This window comes from Nelumbo nucifera, chromosome 4, assembly GCF_055504915.1.
Source record: "Nelumbo nucifera cultivar China Antique chromosome 4, China Antique-T2T, whole genome shotgun sequence".
Lineage (NCBI taxonomy): Eukaryota > Viridiplantae > Streptophyta > Magnoliopsida > Proteales > Nelumbonaceae > Nelumbo > Nelumbo nucifera.
The window spans coordinates 8571723-8586236 of NC_142652.1; the positions used below are offsets into that span (position 1 = coordinate 8571723).

Sequence of the window (14514 nt, forward strand, 5' to 3'; positions counted from 1 at the left end):
AGGGCCAATGTGAACTCGATTTATCACCTCATACTCGTTGGCTGAATGTAAAATTTTCCGGTATCATATATTTCAGGTATCATATCGAGCAATCTCCCAAACAATGCTGTTGTTGGGCACTCCAATAATAAGACCGTCCGATTCATCCAATCCGCTCCAATACTATTTAGGTGTTAAATAGATTCCAATTAAAGGATTGTTCAAGAGATACGTTATACAGTCCGTGTTGAATCTTTCGTTGTACATAGTGAGCCCATCCATTAAATCCACTTACCATCAGAGGGCTGGCTCGTTGTTACTAATTTGTTTCAGCGTTGCGCGGAATCGAACCCCGCAACCAGCACTTTGGGGAAAGGGGAACTGGGGAAGTTATTAACGGTGCATGGCACCGAATACCGAAAAAGAAAATCCACTAAAATCCACTTCGTTCGATTCCGGTCTCCCATTTCGCGGGGAGGGGCATTTCATCATCTACTCCAAGACGATGCTGCTCTCTGCAATTACCCCAAAAATTCTTTTGTGCAACCCCAGCAACGGAAACTCCAGCAATCTCGTCCCTTGTTCCAACAACAAGCCCATACTCCAATTTCAGAACTCTTGCCGGGAGAACGCTTTTGTAGCGCAGAGACAAAGTGCCCTAACTAATGCTTCATCTTCTTCACTCGCAAATGGCACATCCGAGGATAACCGGTGCCTTCAAAACGCCAACTCTGGTGCTGAAACGTTTCGTCACGTCAGCCATGCTGGTTCAGTCGATGATGGTGAAGAAGAAAAGGAACAAGGCGGATTGGTTTCTTCGGCTTCTGCGGTTGCAGCGGCTATACGCATTGCTTCCACATCTCCGGTGGAATTTGTACAGAGGGTTGAAAAAGATGGAAAAAATGGGTTGGTCTTACCGAGCCCAGATTTCCAGAGACTCTGTGTAGAGCAGCTCGACCTTTTCCGGAGAATTGTCGATCCAGATTCCGTGCTATCGGTCAGTTGATTTGATAGTCTTCACATCAAGAACATTTTCAATTTTTTTTTAATTCCATGTCCAGCTTAATTCTTGAAAACTTCTAGCTAATGGGAGTTCGTAAGAATTAAAGGAAGAACTATGAACTGGAAACTTTATGAGGAGTTACACTGCCTTGGATATTCTAATTATAACAATACTATGTGTGGGCTGTCTTGCAAACCGCATTTTTTATGCGGTGTTCATTAAATATCGATTATTCATCTAAATAACTTTATTCAAGGACTCCTTTTTTTATTATTTTTGACGTGAGCAATTCTATAGGTTTATGTAAGGCCAGCTGGTAGTTATGTTATGGACCGGTTAGAGCTTCGACGGGTTACTTACTATCCGCGAACGACCGTGGCTGAAAGATCTGACATTGTGATATTAATTGGTAATTTTGGTGTTCCAACGGGCTTACGTGCAGCTGAAGCTGCACTCTCAAATCAGCAAGTATGTTTTTTTTTTTTCCTGTTAACCTGATTCTGCTAGTAGAGTTTGTACAATAACATCTGTGAGTTTTTTTTTTTTCATTTATTTATTTATTTTTATTTTTTGATGGCAATGTGCATTGAATTTGGGATGCTGTTCTCTTGTAGATTAAAATGATACCTGAAAGTAGAGCTGTAGTTTTCCCTATGGTGAAACATCCATTTGTCGTGGGCTTTTTGGTTGCTGAGTTTCCTATGATGGATTCTGAAACTTCTGGGAATGCTGAAAGAGACAGACATGATATGCCTCTATGTTCATCACCGGACGAATCTTGTACATCTGCTCCCCTTTTGGATAGGAAATCGTGGGAAGTTGAGACTCTCAAGGAAGATCTATTGAGAAGATATTACAAGTTAACAGCTGAACAGAGATCTAATGCTATTAATATTTCTCGCTCTCTGGCAATGGCATATGTGATGGATCAGGTAGCTTTTATCATCACTTTACCAAGTCTTCAACCTGCTAGAGTGATTTGTTTTGCAGCATACGATTGGATGATAACATATTTAATTTATGGCAAAGGCATTGTTAAAATGGTGCAGAAGTTGATTGTTGCGATTTTACATCACCCATTGCCATCAACATGTCAAAATAACCCTCTTCTCTCAAATAGTGATTCTTTGGAGTAGAATTTTAACCAAAGTACCAAACATTGTCTTATATTATGACATGGTTAGGACCCATTATTTTTTTTCTTATTTTATGTTGGTATGATGTGTATTGTTTTATGGTCTTACACCCATAAAAACAATGTGTATTGTCTTATGCCATGTTGCTTGGAATTTGAACAGCAGGGGTTGCCAATATATTAACGAACTCTTTTTAGATCATGTTGGAGCAATTTAGTTTGACTTGTATACCAACTTTATAACTTTGGTATGGCATTCTCAACAAATACAAACACAAAAGAAAAAAAGGTAAAAAAGAAAAAAAAAACATGTGCAGACAGTAATATATACTGTCATATGAGGATTGATAAAATGCTCAATAATGGTTGTCTCTTACATGAGATGGTCAGACAGATAGTGAGGCAAACATGTTTATATTGGATAAAAAAGGCTTTTTATTTGATTGATCCTATGTTTGGAGGATACAAAGGCTTTAGAAAGAAAATAAGAGAAAAATATTCATCTTTGTTTGATTGAATAATGTGGTTGGAGTTTGTCTTTTGTCAGTCATTTCAAAGGTTAATGAAAGTAGGGATGCTAGTTGGATCGATCAATTTGAAGAACTTCAACCACATCAGGCTTGGGACTGTTGAAATTTTAACAAATTCCCAACCCAACCCAACCCAAGTTGCACTCCTAAATGAAAGATAGGTCTGGGAAACCTGGTAAGATGGAGGGACCAATGCATATTGACTGAAAAATCTTTCCTGTTCTTTTGATCCATGTGTGTCTTATGTTTTTAAAGGCTATAATAGTTAACGAAAGGTAGATCCTTGAAATCTGATAAGATGGAATAGAGAGTATATCAAATTCTCAATTTTTGCCATATCTTGACTGCTAGCGCTAGGTGAGTTATTCATTGAAAATAGTATTGCTCTTTTCTTTCCATAAGCACCAAAAGATTACAAATTGAACAAAATTTCAAAGTATGCATTGTCCTCTTCTAGAGAACCCTTGGGCGAATCACTAGAAGGTGGGTCAAGGGCCTTAAGAGGAGGCAAATATTAATGTGGTCCTCTGTTCCTGTGGTGATCATTTGGTTGATTTGGGAAGAAAAAATAGGAGAATCTTCCATAACAAGGGAACAAAGGAGGATGAATTCTTGAGGCTGCGTTTTGGAATCGGTGTAAAAGTACACCGATGACATTTTACATTGAACCATGAAGAAGTGTGTTATGTGCTTTAGTAGAACTCACCCCTAAAAGCTAGCTGTTAGAGGGAGGGAACCCAAACACATATATACCCCACAACAGCATCCCATACTACCAACATGGGACAAATGGATCGTAACAAAGTGACCGTCGCACTTTTGAAAAGCGTGATGTGATTGGTGTAAAGTTTTACATCGATTTTATCAATGTAGTATTTACATCGATAATCGATGTAAAACTTTACGTTTGATGGGGTTTTACATCGGTTCATGACGTAAAACTCCACTCCATCCAAACACACACAAAACTGAACCGGAGTGGAGTTTTACGTCGATCATGATTACACACTCCTTCCAAACACCGACAAAATCGAACTGGCGTAAACTTTTACATCGTTCTTGATTTACACTGATTCCAAACACAACGGTAAGGAGGAGTATCTTGGGTAGGACCTATGCTTGGGTGCTAGTGACAAAGGAGCTTGAAGGAATGACTTTTCATTCCTGTTTTTTTGATGAATAATAATAAATTTATTGATTCAGAAGCAACTTTAGAGTGAGTTCATACATCATCCCAACGAGAGGCACGAGCTGCAGCCCCTCCTTGAGTCTTACAAGTAAACTAGGAAAGAAAAACAATAATCACAACTGAGCCCAAAATAATTCTTCCCTATTTACCCCTTGCTTAGCTAACACATCTGACAAAGTATTTGCTGATCTCCCCACCCACTGTACAATGACCAACATATTCCTTGTCAACCAACTAAATTTCTTCATTTCATTCTTGTATCGCCACATAGCCTCTTCAGAATTTTTTAACCAACCCACCACCACTTTGGAATCCCCCTCGATTATTAGGTGTTGTACCCCCAGCTGGTTTGCAAATTGCACCCCTTGTACAGCAACTAAGAATTCTGCCCTGATGGAGTTCCCAATTCCCAAGGGACCTGAGTAGAGCAACAAAATCTCTCCCTTCTCATTTCTCAAAGCACCCCCCACTCCGGATAATCCTGGATTACCCATGTTGCTTCCATCAAAGTTCAACTTTATTGAGCCTTCGGGTGGAGGAGACCGGCTTGTAATTGATTTGTCTTTTAAAGATGAGCACCTTGCTACTGCTGACCAATTTCTCCAAAGGTCATTAAAGGAGAATTGATGGAAGATTTCCAAGGTCTTCAGCCAATGTATTGCCCTGTTTAACACACAGTCTTTCAAATCTTGGCTGTTCCTTTCCTTGTCTTGAAAAATTCTGAGATTCCTTTCTTCCCAAAGAGTCCAAGTCAAAGCAGCACGAGCACATCTCCACATAATTCTCCCTATTTTGTAGGCCAATAAAAGGTAGAATGGTTGAAGAGCATGTGAACTTTTGCTGGTAGACTTCAACTACCCCCAAACAACGAAAGTAGCCAAGCCCAAAGGTCTGCAGAAAAGGGACAAGATACTAGTAGATGGTAACAATCCTCACCGTGAGCTCTACAGAGGATACACCAATTAGGAGAAATACAGAGAAAAGGTCTTCTCTTTTGTAGGTTGTCTAAAGTGTTTACTTTCCCATGGAATACTTCCCAACAAAAAGCCATAATTTTTGGGGGGACTGGCCTGCACCAAATTTCTTTAGACGGAAAGGGTTGGTGAGAAGAAAGTTGAGAGATGGACTTGAAGAAAGAAGCACAAGAGAAGGTTCCAATGGGTCTAGGAGTCCAAACTCTCTTATCTGGCTTGGAGGGATCCAAACAAACCTGATTAAGACAACCAAGCAAAATAGAAAGAGACTCAATTTCAGCATCCCTAAGTCCTCTACGAAACCCAAAATCCCAAGTAGGATCTAAGGGTGTTCCCAAAGGTGAAACAAATTTTGAGACCACCTCGTTTTTGTACAAAGAAATAGAAAAAAGCGAAGGGAACAAGTCCTTTAACGGTGAGTCTCCTACCCAAATATCCTCCCAAAAAAGAACAGAGTTGCCAGAACAAACTTCATACTTGATAAAATTGAGGAATTGAGGAAGGGTGTTGTGAATAGCCTTCCACGGTGCTGCTAGGTTAGCTTGCCTCGATACACCAGCATCCCATCCGTTCTCTGACCTCCCATGAATGCTTCCCACCACCTCATGCCACAATCTCTCTCTTTCCAAAGGCCATCTCCACAACCATTTCCCTAATAGAGCTTGATTCTTTCTAATTACCCTCCCAATTCCCAAGCCCCCCTCTTCTTTACTTCTGCACACAATTTCCCAATTAACCAAGTGATCATTTTTTTCTTGTCTCGGCTCCCATAAGAAGTCTCTCATCAACTTCTCCAGTTTCCTGGCTTCCCTAACTGGTATCCTAAAGACAGACAAATAATAGGTAGGTAAGTTAGCCAAGGTAGCTCTTATTAGGGTAATTCTCCCTCCTAAAGAGATATAGTTCCTCTTCCATGAGGCTAATCTCTTCTCAAACTTTTCTATCACTGGGGTCCAAAATCTACTCTCCCTAGGATTTGCCCCTAAAGGAAGCCCTAAATATGACATAGGCCAAGCAGAGGTGGAACACTCAAGACACTCCGCAATAGCCTCGACCTCCCCTACTTCCAAATTTATACCCGCTATGCAGCTCTTTTCCAGATTTATTCTCAAATTAGAGACACTTTCAAATCCTTTTATTATCTCCTTTAGGTTTGCCACCTTTTCACTAATACCTCATTCACAAAAAATCATTAGGTCATCTGCAAACTGAAGGTGGGTGACGGGGACTTGGTGTCTCTCTATTCTCCAACCCCTAATGGCATCTTCGCTGTCAGCCTTAGTAATGATCCTACACCTCTCACCGTACCATTTACCAGAATAGAGTAGTGACAAGTACTGATACACCCAAAGATCCAACTACACCACTTGTCCCCAAGTCCACAGTTTTGCATAGCCTCCAATAGAAACTTCCAGTCCACCAAATCATAGGCCTTTTCAAGATCCAATTTACAAATGAATCCTCTCTTTCTAGACCTTTTCATTTCCTCCACACACTCATTCGCAATTAAGATATGATCTGTTATTTGTCGCCCTTGAATGAAAGCCCCCTGGGTTTCACTAATGATGGTAGGGAGGACTGTTTTGATTCTCAATGAGAGCACTTTAGCCAGAATTTTATAGATGCTTGTCACCAGACTAATAGGCCTATAATCTTTTGGGTGGTTGGCATCATTCTTCTTAGGTATCAAGGCCAAAAAGGTGACATTAATTCCAGGGCTTATAGTGTGATTGTCTACAAATTCCTTAAAGACTTCAGCTAGATCCTCTTTCAACACCTCCCAACAGTCTTGATAAAAACCCATTGTAAAGCCATCTGGACCCGGAGCCTTAGATCTATCCATTATAAAGACAGCTTTCTTAATCTCTTCTTCCTCGAAATCCCTTTCCAACCACCTTGCCACTCCTTCATCAATTCTTGGCCAATCCACCCTTTCCATGACTGTCCTCTCTCTCAAAGGCCTTCTATAAATCGATTTGAAGTGGTCCACAAATTTTCTGGCTATGTCATCCTGGTTGGTAAACACCTCCTCTCCTATCTCTAGCTTGGTCACAAAATTCTTTCTTCGTCTCCCATTTGCCAAATCATGGAAGAATCTAGTGTTCCCATCGCCTTCCTTAATCCACTTGTGTCTAGATTTTTGTCTCCAACTGATTTCGTCCCTCAATAACACCTCTTCCAAATCCTTTTTTAATTGTCTCCTTAACACTCTGTCCTCCTCGGTCAGCCCGTTGTGAGATTCCTTTACATCCAAGTTCTCTATTCGACAGATTAGGCCCAATTTTTGCTCCTCAATTCTACCAAACTGATCTCTATTCCACTCTTTTATTTTGGCTCTCAACCTTTTTAATTTCTTGTGGAACTTGATCCCCTTCCATCTTACCCCCCTCTCCTCCTCACCCCACCACTCCTTCACTTTTTTCACAAAATCTGGATGGGTAAGCCACATATTTTCAAATCTAAAAGGTTTGGGTCCTATAGGAAAAGACTCAGTACCTATTTGGATAGGACAGTGATCGGAGGTGACCCTGGGTAACGCCCTAGCAACCAAGTTTTCCAAACTATTCTCCCAGGCAAGGTTAAATAGGAATCTATCCAACTTCGAGCACAAAGGGGTTTCCTGAAGGTTGGACCAAGTGTAACTGGCTTGCAGCAGAGGTATTTCCTTCAGATCACAATCCTCAATAAAACCATTAAATTTTCTCATGCTTGTTGAGATTACCTGTTGGGGATTACTGGTTTCATCAGAGAATCTAATGATGTTAAAATCCCCGCCCAGGCACCAAGGACCATCCCATAGCCCCTTGATTGCATATAGTTCCTCCCACATCTCATTCCTCTCTCTATAGGAATTAGGGCCATAAACATTGGTTAAAACCCATACACACCCATTCTCTACATTCTTGCACTTAATGGAAACTGAGAATCTGCCTATCAATTCTTCCACTACTTCTACCACATCCTCCCTCCACAGTGTTACAATCCCCCCTGAGGCTCCCCAAGAAGGAGCCGAGCTCCAACCTAAACCTCTAAACCTCCAAAAACTCCTCACCTATCTCCCATCTAATTCCATCAATTTGGATTCTTGTAACAGCACAATATCAGGTTTTTCCCTTTGGAGTAGGTCTTTGATCACCCTTCTCTTCCTTGCACTCCCTAACCCTCTTACATTCCAGCTAATAATTTTCATCGAGACAAAGTAGCAAAAGAACCCAATAAGAGGCCATATTCTCCTTATTTTAGGCCCTTCCTCCTATCCCCTCTACCACTGAATTCTAAATCCCCCTCAATGTCTGAAATTAGCCTTTCCACTTCAGATCTTTTTTTCTTATTTGTTTCTTTTTTCCCCCCCCATCCTAATACAGCAATCATCCTCTTTCTTTTCTCCATCCTTTCCAGCCAATGTCTGAGGAAGAATTTTACCCTGCTCACACTTATTTTGGCTACAACATCTTTCTCCAAGTCCTTCCTTTTTATTTTGTTCCTCCATCATTGTACAGATCAACTCCCAAATTCTGTCCGCCTCCCCCTTACTACTTCCTTCCAACACCCTCTCTCCTCCTTCCACTATCACCCTCTTTCTTACATCAGAACCTTCAGGATGGGAAGCTGGGATATCTGTTATAGGCAGAGCAAACAAGTCAATACCTAAAACAGAATTGACACCCATACCTGATAGAACGGGGTAGGACTAGAATCACTGGAAATGACTTGCTAACAGGCGACAACTGGTTTTAAAGCCTTTCCCCTTTTTGGACAAGGTTGCGAATTAGACATGGTGAAAGAATCACTTCCTGACGACCTACCCACTTGGAAGACCTTTCTCTGTGTTTCCGACACTGGAATACCCGCATCCATCCTCACAGCCGATTCTTGTCCCTCTCCACCAACATCCTGTAGTTCATTAGACTCAGGGTCAACTCCCTCGGCGAAGGGAGGAGGAGTTTTCACAGCTTTAGAACCATTTTCTTCACCATTTCTAGCCTTCTCGCCACCTGCCTCTTCAGTCTCTTCCTCTAGAAACAACAGCTCTGTATGCAAACTTTCTGTTTCAAAAAAATCATTGTTGCTTTTCAGAGACAGACTTCCTAGACTTAGCGTTTCGTCTCTATCAAAATCGTCGTTGCTGTTTTGTTCACTCGACCAGTCTTCAATCCCTGTTCTGTTCTCATCACTAGGCTTGAGGTATCTCGGGTTGCGCCTATCTGGTGAGAGACGGTTCGCCAGGTTGGATGGGACCCACTGTAGAGAGCCTTGCGACTGCGAATCTGGAGATTTTTTTGCGCCTGAACTGTTCGAACGAGAGGAGGGGTTCGGGGTAGAAGAAGATAGACGCTTAATTTCGTCTATCAGCTCGTCCCTCCTCCCAATCACGTGCTTACTTAAAGTACCCCTCGGCCCATCTATCTCGTAATGGGCCTTGGGCTGAAGCCTATGGGAGCCCACCTTTACAGCCTTTATTTGAGATGCCTTCTCCGGCCCTTCATCAAGTGGATCCACTCGATTGGGCCCTTCATTTCGTCCCACGTGACCACTTAAAAGGTCACGCCCCCTTGATTTAATGGTCGAACCAGCAACCTTCCCTGTCTGAGGTTGCTTGTTCAGCCCTCTCCCTTTCGAAACTATTGAATTTTTGTTTGTTTCCCCTGACACCACCTGCGCAAATGATCTGCCATTTGTCATAAGTTTTTCTTGCTTTCTCCAGGTTTGACCTTCCAATTGCCCCATAACTTTTTGGCTTCCCAGAATTTGTTGGCTCTTTTTAGTGAAACATCCCTTCCCATTTGAATTAACCACTCTCACAAGTCCATGTAGTGCTTCTTCTGGCTTCACACCACTTAGCAGGGTTGCTACTGAGTAAAGATCTCCCCAGAAAGCACCTTTCAAGATTCCTCCACACAACACAGCTATAGATTCTGCTATTTCTTGTTTCCATAGATGGAATGGCAAGCCTATTACACGCACCACCACACCATCTTCGACAAAAAAATCCTTGGAGTTAGATGTTGGATTCCATTTGAAGACTGTGAATGATCCGAACTCAGCCTGAACATTGATAGCTGATATTTCCAAATCATTCTTTAATGGATCTAGGATGGCTTTACAGTTATCGAAGGGGGTTACTATGAAGACACTCTTCAGCTTCAACCTGGTTGCCAGTAAGTCAGCTACCCTCCAATCATTAACCTTTTCCTTGGCTTGTATCACAAGCTTACTATCCCACTCCTCTCTCTCTAGACCTCCCACCATTCTGCAATGACCTTTTGTTTTTGCCATGACCATTGGCCCTTGTTCCACCCTGCTGTTGTTGAGATATACCTTCTCCTCCCATATGGAGGCTTTTTTCTCATTTGCTACTCTTTGAGCTAAGAATTCTTTGAGCAACCAGTCAACTTCCCCCCAACCTTGGTTCTGTTTTCCTACTGGTAGACACACCAGTTGCCTTTGTCCCTTACCAAAGAATTCAGTCAAAGCTATGAAGAACCCCTTTCTATTCCTCTTACATTCAACAACATATCTTCTCCCTTCTAATGTACTAAAATCCTGCCAGTTTATCTGCTTACCTTTTGAACAGGCTCCAGCTATGAACTCTCTTAGCCACTCGATCACTTCTAATCCTTCCAGCAGTATTGTACCATTTTTCGCTTCCCTTACCTTCAGGCTTACCTTCCCCTTAATTCTCATCTCTTCGAACAGGAGATTTTTTGCTTCTATCTTCAAGGATCTCCTCCACTGACCTGCCTGCACGAACTCCATCCTCATTCCTGTTCATCAGCTGATTTGTTGTTTGGATGGTAGGTAGTATAGTGTTTGGGTTTGTTATGTTGGTGTATTTGTTTAAGTAGACGTTCAAGACTGCTATCAGCCTTCCCTAATAGATTTCAGGTTCGAAAATAGAAGAAAAAGTATAGAGAAGAGAGGAGAAAGAGAAGAGAGAGCAATAAACACAAGGGTTGAAAGGAGGGACAGAATCTTAATGTTCTGCCGCCGCCACTTCTATTTAGTATTTATAGGTTATGCTCATTACATGAAAAGGACAGATCTGCACTTAGTATTTACATAACAAATAGAACAAAATAAAACTGAAATAAATAACAACTGAAATAACCAACTGACCACCAGCTAACCCTAGGATGACTAGAACACATTCTACCCTACGAACACAGTGGGATCATAGCTGTGGGGCCCACATCAGTGTTCTCTACACTCCCCCTCAAGTTGGGAATAAATGTTTATCATTCCCAACTTGGAGAGATCCGCCTCTAGCTTCTTCCTTGGTACAACTTTGGTGAGGATATCTGCTAGTTGTATGTTGGATGTTATGTACGGGAGACACACTTGTGATGAGACACTCTCTCGTACAAAATGTCGATCAACTTCAATATGTTTAGTTCTGTTATGCTGCACCGGATTGTGCGTTATATTAATAGCCGCTTGATTATCACAATACAACATCAGGGGCTTCTCATACTCAATACCCAACTCCTCAAGTAGTGATCTCAGCCATAGAATTTCAGCCACTCCGTTAGCCATTGACCCGTATTCAGCTTCAGCACTAGATCGGGAGACAACACTCTGTTTTTACTCCTCCAAGAGACAAGGTTACCTCCCACAAGGGCACAATATCCAGAGGTAGACCTTCTGTCATCAACACTCCCAGCCCAATCGGCATCCGTATAGACCTCCACCTTCATGTGGTCATTGTTCTTGAACAATATACCTCTACCCGGGCATCTCTTCAAGTATGCTAATATTCTTTCTGCTGCAAGAAGATGTGTGGTTCTAGGAGAATGCATGTACTGGCTGACAACACTAACTGCATAACTGATATCTGGCCGAGTGAGGCAGAGATATAGGAGCTTTCCCACTAATCGCTGGAACATAACTTTGTCTTCAAGAGGCTCCCCACTCTCTGCACTAATCCTGTGGTTTTGTTCAATGGGTGTATCTGCAGGCTTGACACCTAACTTTCCAGTTTCCGCCAACAGATCTAGAACATATTTCCTCTGAGAGACAAAGATCCCCTGTTTAGATCTAGCAACCTCAATACCCAAAAAATACCGTAGTGCACCGAGATCTTTCACCTCAAACTCTTGATGAAGTAGCTGTTTGAGGGACTCAATCTCATGGCTATCATTTCCTATCACCACAATATCATCAACATATACTGCAAGTAGTGTCAGAGAGGACTCCACCCTCTTGATGAACAGTGTATGATCTGACTGGACCTATACATAACCGAACTTCCCAAGGGCTAGTCTGAATCTATCAAACCAAGCTCTAGGTGACTGCTTCAAACCATACAATGCCTTATTGAGCCGACAGACCTTCTTACCTATCTCTGTATCATAGAATCCAAGAGGCAACTGCATGTAAACCTCTTCCTGCAAGTCTCCATTCAAAAAAGTATTTTTAACGTCCATTTGGTACAAAGGCCAAGTGTGGCTTGCTGCAAGAGATAATAGAACTCGAATGGTGGTCATCTTGGCTACCGAGGCAAAGGTCTCCAAGTAATCTATACCATAAGTCTGGGTGAACCCTTTTGCAACTAGCCGAGCTTTGTACCTCTCAATGGAGCCATCCGCATTGTGCTTCACAGTAAATACCCATCTGTATCCAACTGGTTTCTTTCCTTTGGGCAGATCAACTAGCTCCCAGGTATTAGTTTTCAACAGGGCATCCATTTCAACTTGCATTGCACCTCTCCACTCCGGGACTGATAGGGCTTCTTGCACTGTTCTTGGAATAGGGACATTGGCAACGGAAGTAAGATAGGACCTGTAGGAGGGAGATAGGCGATCATAGGATAAAAATTGGGAAATGCAGTGGGCTGTAGATGTGGTGCATTGCCGTTTCCCTTTACGGACGACAATGAGAAGGTCAAGGTCGTCGACAGGAGGTGAAGTGGCAACAGTGGAAGGAGTCTCTGTGGGCCCTGGGACTGTAATACCTGGACTTGGAGCCGCAGAAGAGGTTGGAGCTGGCCTGGACTGCTGATGACCGGGATCAACCTTCCTGCATTGCCTGTGATAGACTCTCAACTCCTGATCCCTCTGACCACCCTCACTACTGCAACCCTCATCACCCAATGGAATAGGTAAAGGAACAGCCCCAAAAGTATTAACCCTACCCTCACTGTACTCCCCCTGAAGAAAAGGACCCAAATCCTCACTGTCACTGCTCTCCCCCTGAGGAGAAACCCGAGAATAATAGGGTGTCTCCTCAAAGAAAGTGACATCCATGGAGACAAACTTCTTCCCTGAGACAGGATCATAGTAGCAATAACCCTTTTGAGTTTGTGCATAACCAAGAAAGATGCATTTGGAGGCCTTTGGTTCGAACTTGGAGTGATGGGGTCCGAGAAGCTGAACAAAACAGGTACAACCAAATGTTTTAAGGGGAGCAGTAAACAACTCCTCATTTGGGTATAGAAGGGAAAAAGGAGGTTTCATATCAAGAACCCGGGAAGGAACCTGATTAATAAGATATACCGCTGTGAGGATAGCATCACCCCAGAAGCGAATAGGGACATTGGAGGTAAACATAATACTTCTAGCCACCTCCAAGATGCGCCTATTCTTCCTTTCTGCAACCCCATTCTGCTGAGGTGTATGAGGGCAAGTGCTCTGGTGGATAACCTCATGATGAAGAAGGTAAGATGCCAATGGCTTACCAAAGTATTCATTTGCATTATCAGATCTAAGAACTTTGATCTTGGCATCAAATTGGGTTAGGATCATTTGGTGGAAGTTTTAGGTCAGGGCGGGAACCTCATCTCGTGAACGCATAAGATAAACCCAAGAAAACCGAGTATGGTCATCAACAAATAACAAAAAATATCTGTACCCACCCATAGAAGGGATGTGATATGGCCCCCAAACATCGGTATGCACAATCTCAAAAGAACTATTACTCCTTTTATTACTCAATGAATAAGAGTTTCTACTATGTTTAGCAAACTCACAACTTTCACATTTCAACTGGGACAACTCAACAGACTCAAACAAAGTAGGAAACAGACTCTTTAAGGATCGAAAAGACAAATGACCCAATCGGTTATGCCAAAGCATAACCGGACTCACAATCTGAGAAACAAGTGACTTCTTATCCACTGACTCTTCCCGACGAGAACTCTCCTCGAGTAGATAGATCCCATTCGTCTCACGCCCAGTCCCAATCACCTTCTTCGTCTCCAGGTCCTGAAAAACACATCGGTCAGGGAAGAAAGTTACTGAGCAGTTCATATGTTTGGTAATACTACTAACTGAAAGAAGGTTAGTATCAAGCTTAGGAACATGCAAGACAGAAGACAAGGAGATAGTATCTGATAGCTTGATGTCACCCTTGCCAGAAATGGGGACAAGAGAGCCATCAACAATAGATACTTTATCCCTACTAGAAGATAAATAATAAGTGGTAAACAATGAAGGCAAGCTAGTCATATGGTCGGATGCACTTGAATCTATTACCCAACAGGGTTCAGTAGTACCTGGAGCTGAGGCATGGTAAGGCTGAGGCTCGAGTACCTGAATGTGCGAAAGCAGATGTGGCAGGGGCTGATGGTGACTGCGGTGGCTGAGCTGAGTTCCCAACTTCCTTTTCCAACTGTATTAGAGCAGCCCGAACTACAGCTAAGGTCTCTAAGGGTGTGCCTCTTGTGCCAGACGAGGATGCTGAATCAGTAGTCACGACCACACGAGCAT

The 14514-nt window shown here is 42.4% G+C and overlaps 1 protein-coding gene across 2 annotated transcripts in view; it reads left to right on the forward strand.

Annotated features, from left to right (window-relative positions):
• Window positions 1–256: 256 nt before the first annotated feature.
• CSK (chloroplast sensor kinase) overlaps window positions 257–14514 on the forward strand; it is a 38951-nt gene continuing 24693 nt past the window's right edge. For both annotated transcript variants that reach the window (XM_010250370.3, XM_088904123.1), the window contains exons 1-3: window positions 257–976; window positions 1280–1450; window positions 1597–1914. In XM_010250370.3, the coding sequence (XP_010248672.1) occupies window positions 383–976; window positions 1280–1450; window positions 1597–1914 (1083 nt within the window). In that variant the 5' untranslated portion in view covers window positions 257–382. The remainder of the gene's footprint in view (window positions 977–1279; window positions 1451–1596; window positions 1915–14514) is intronic.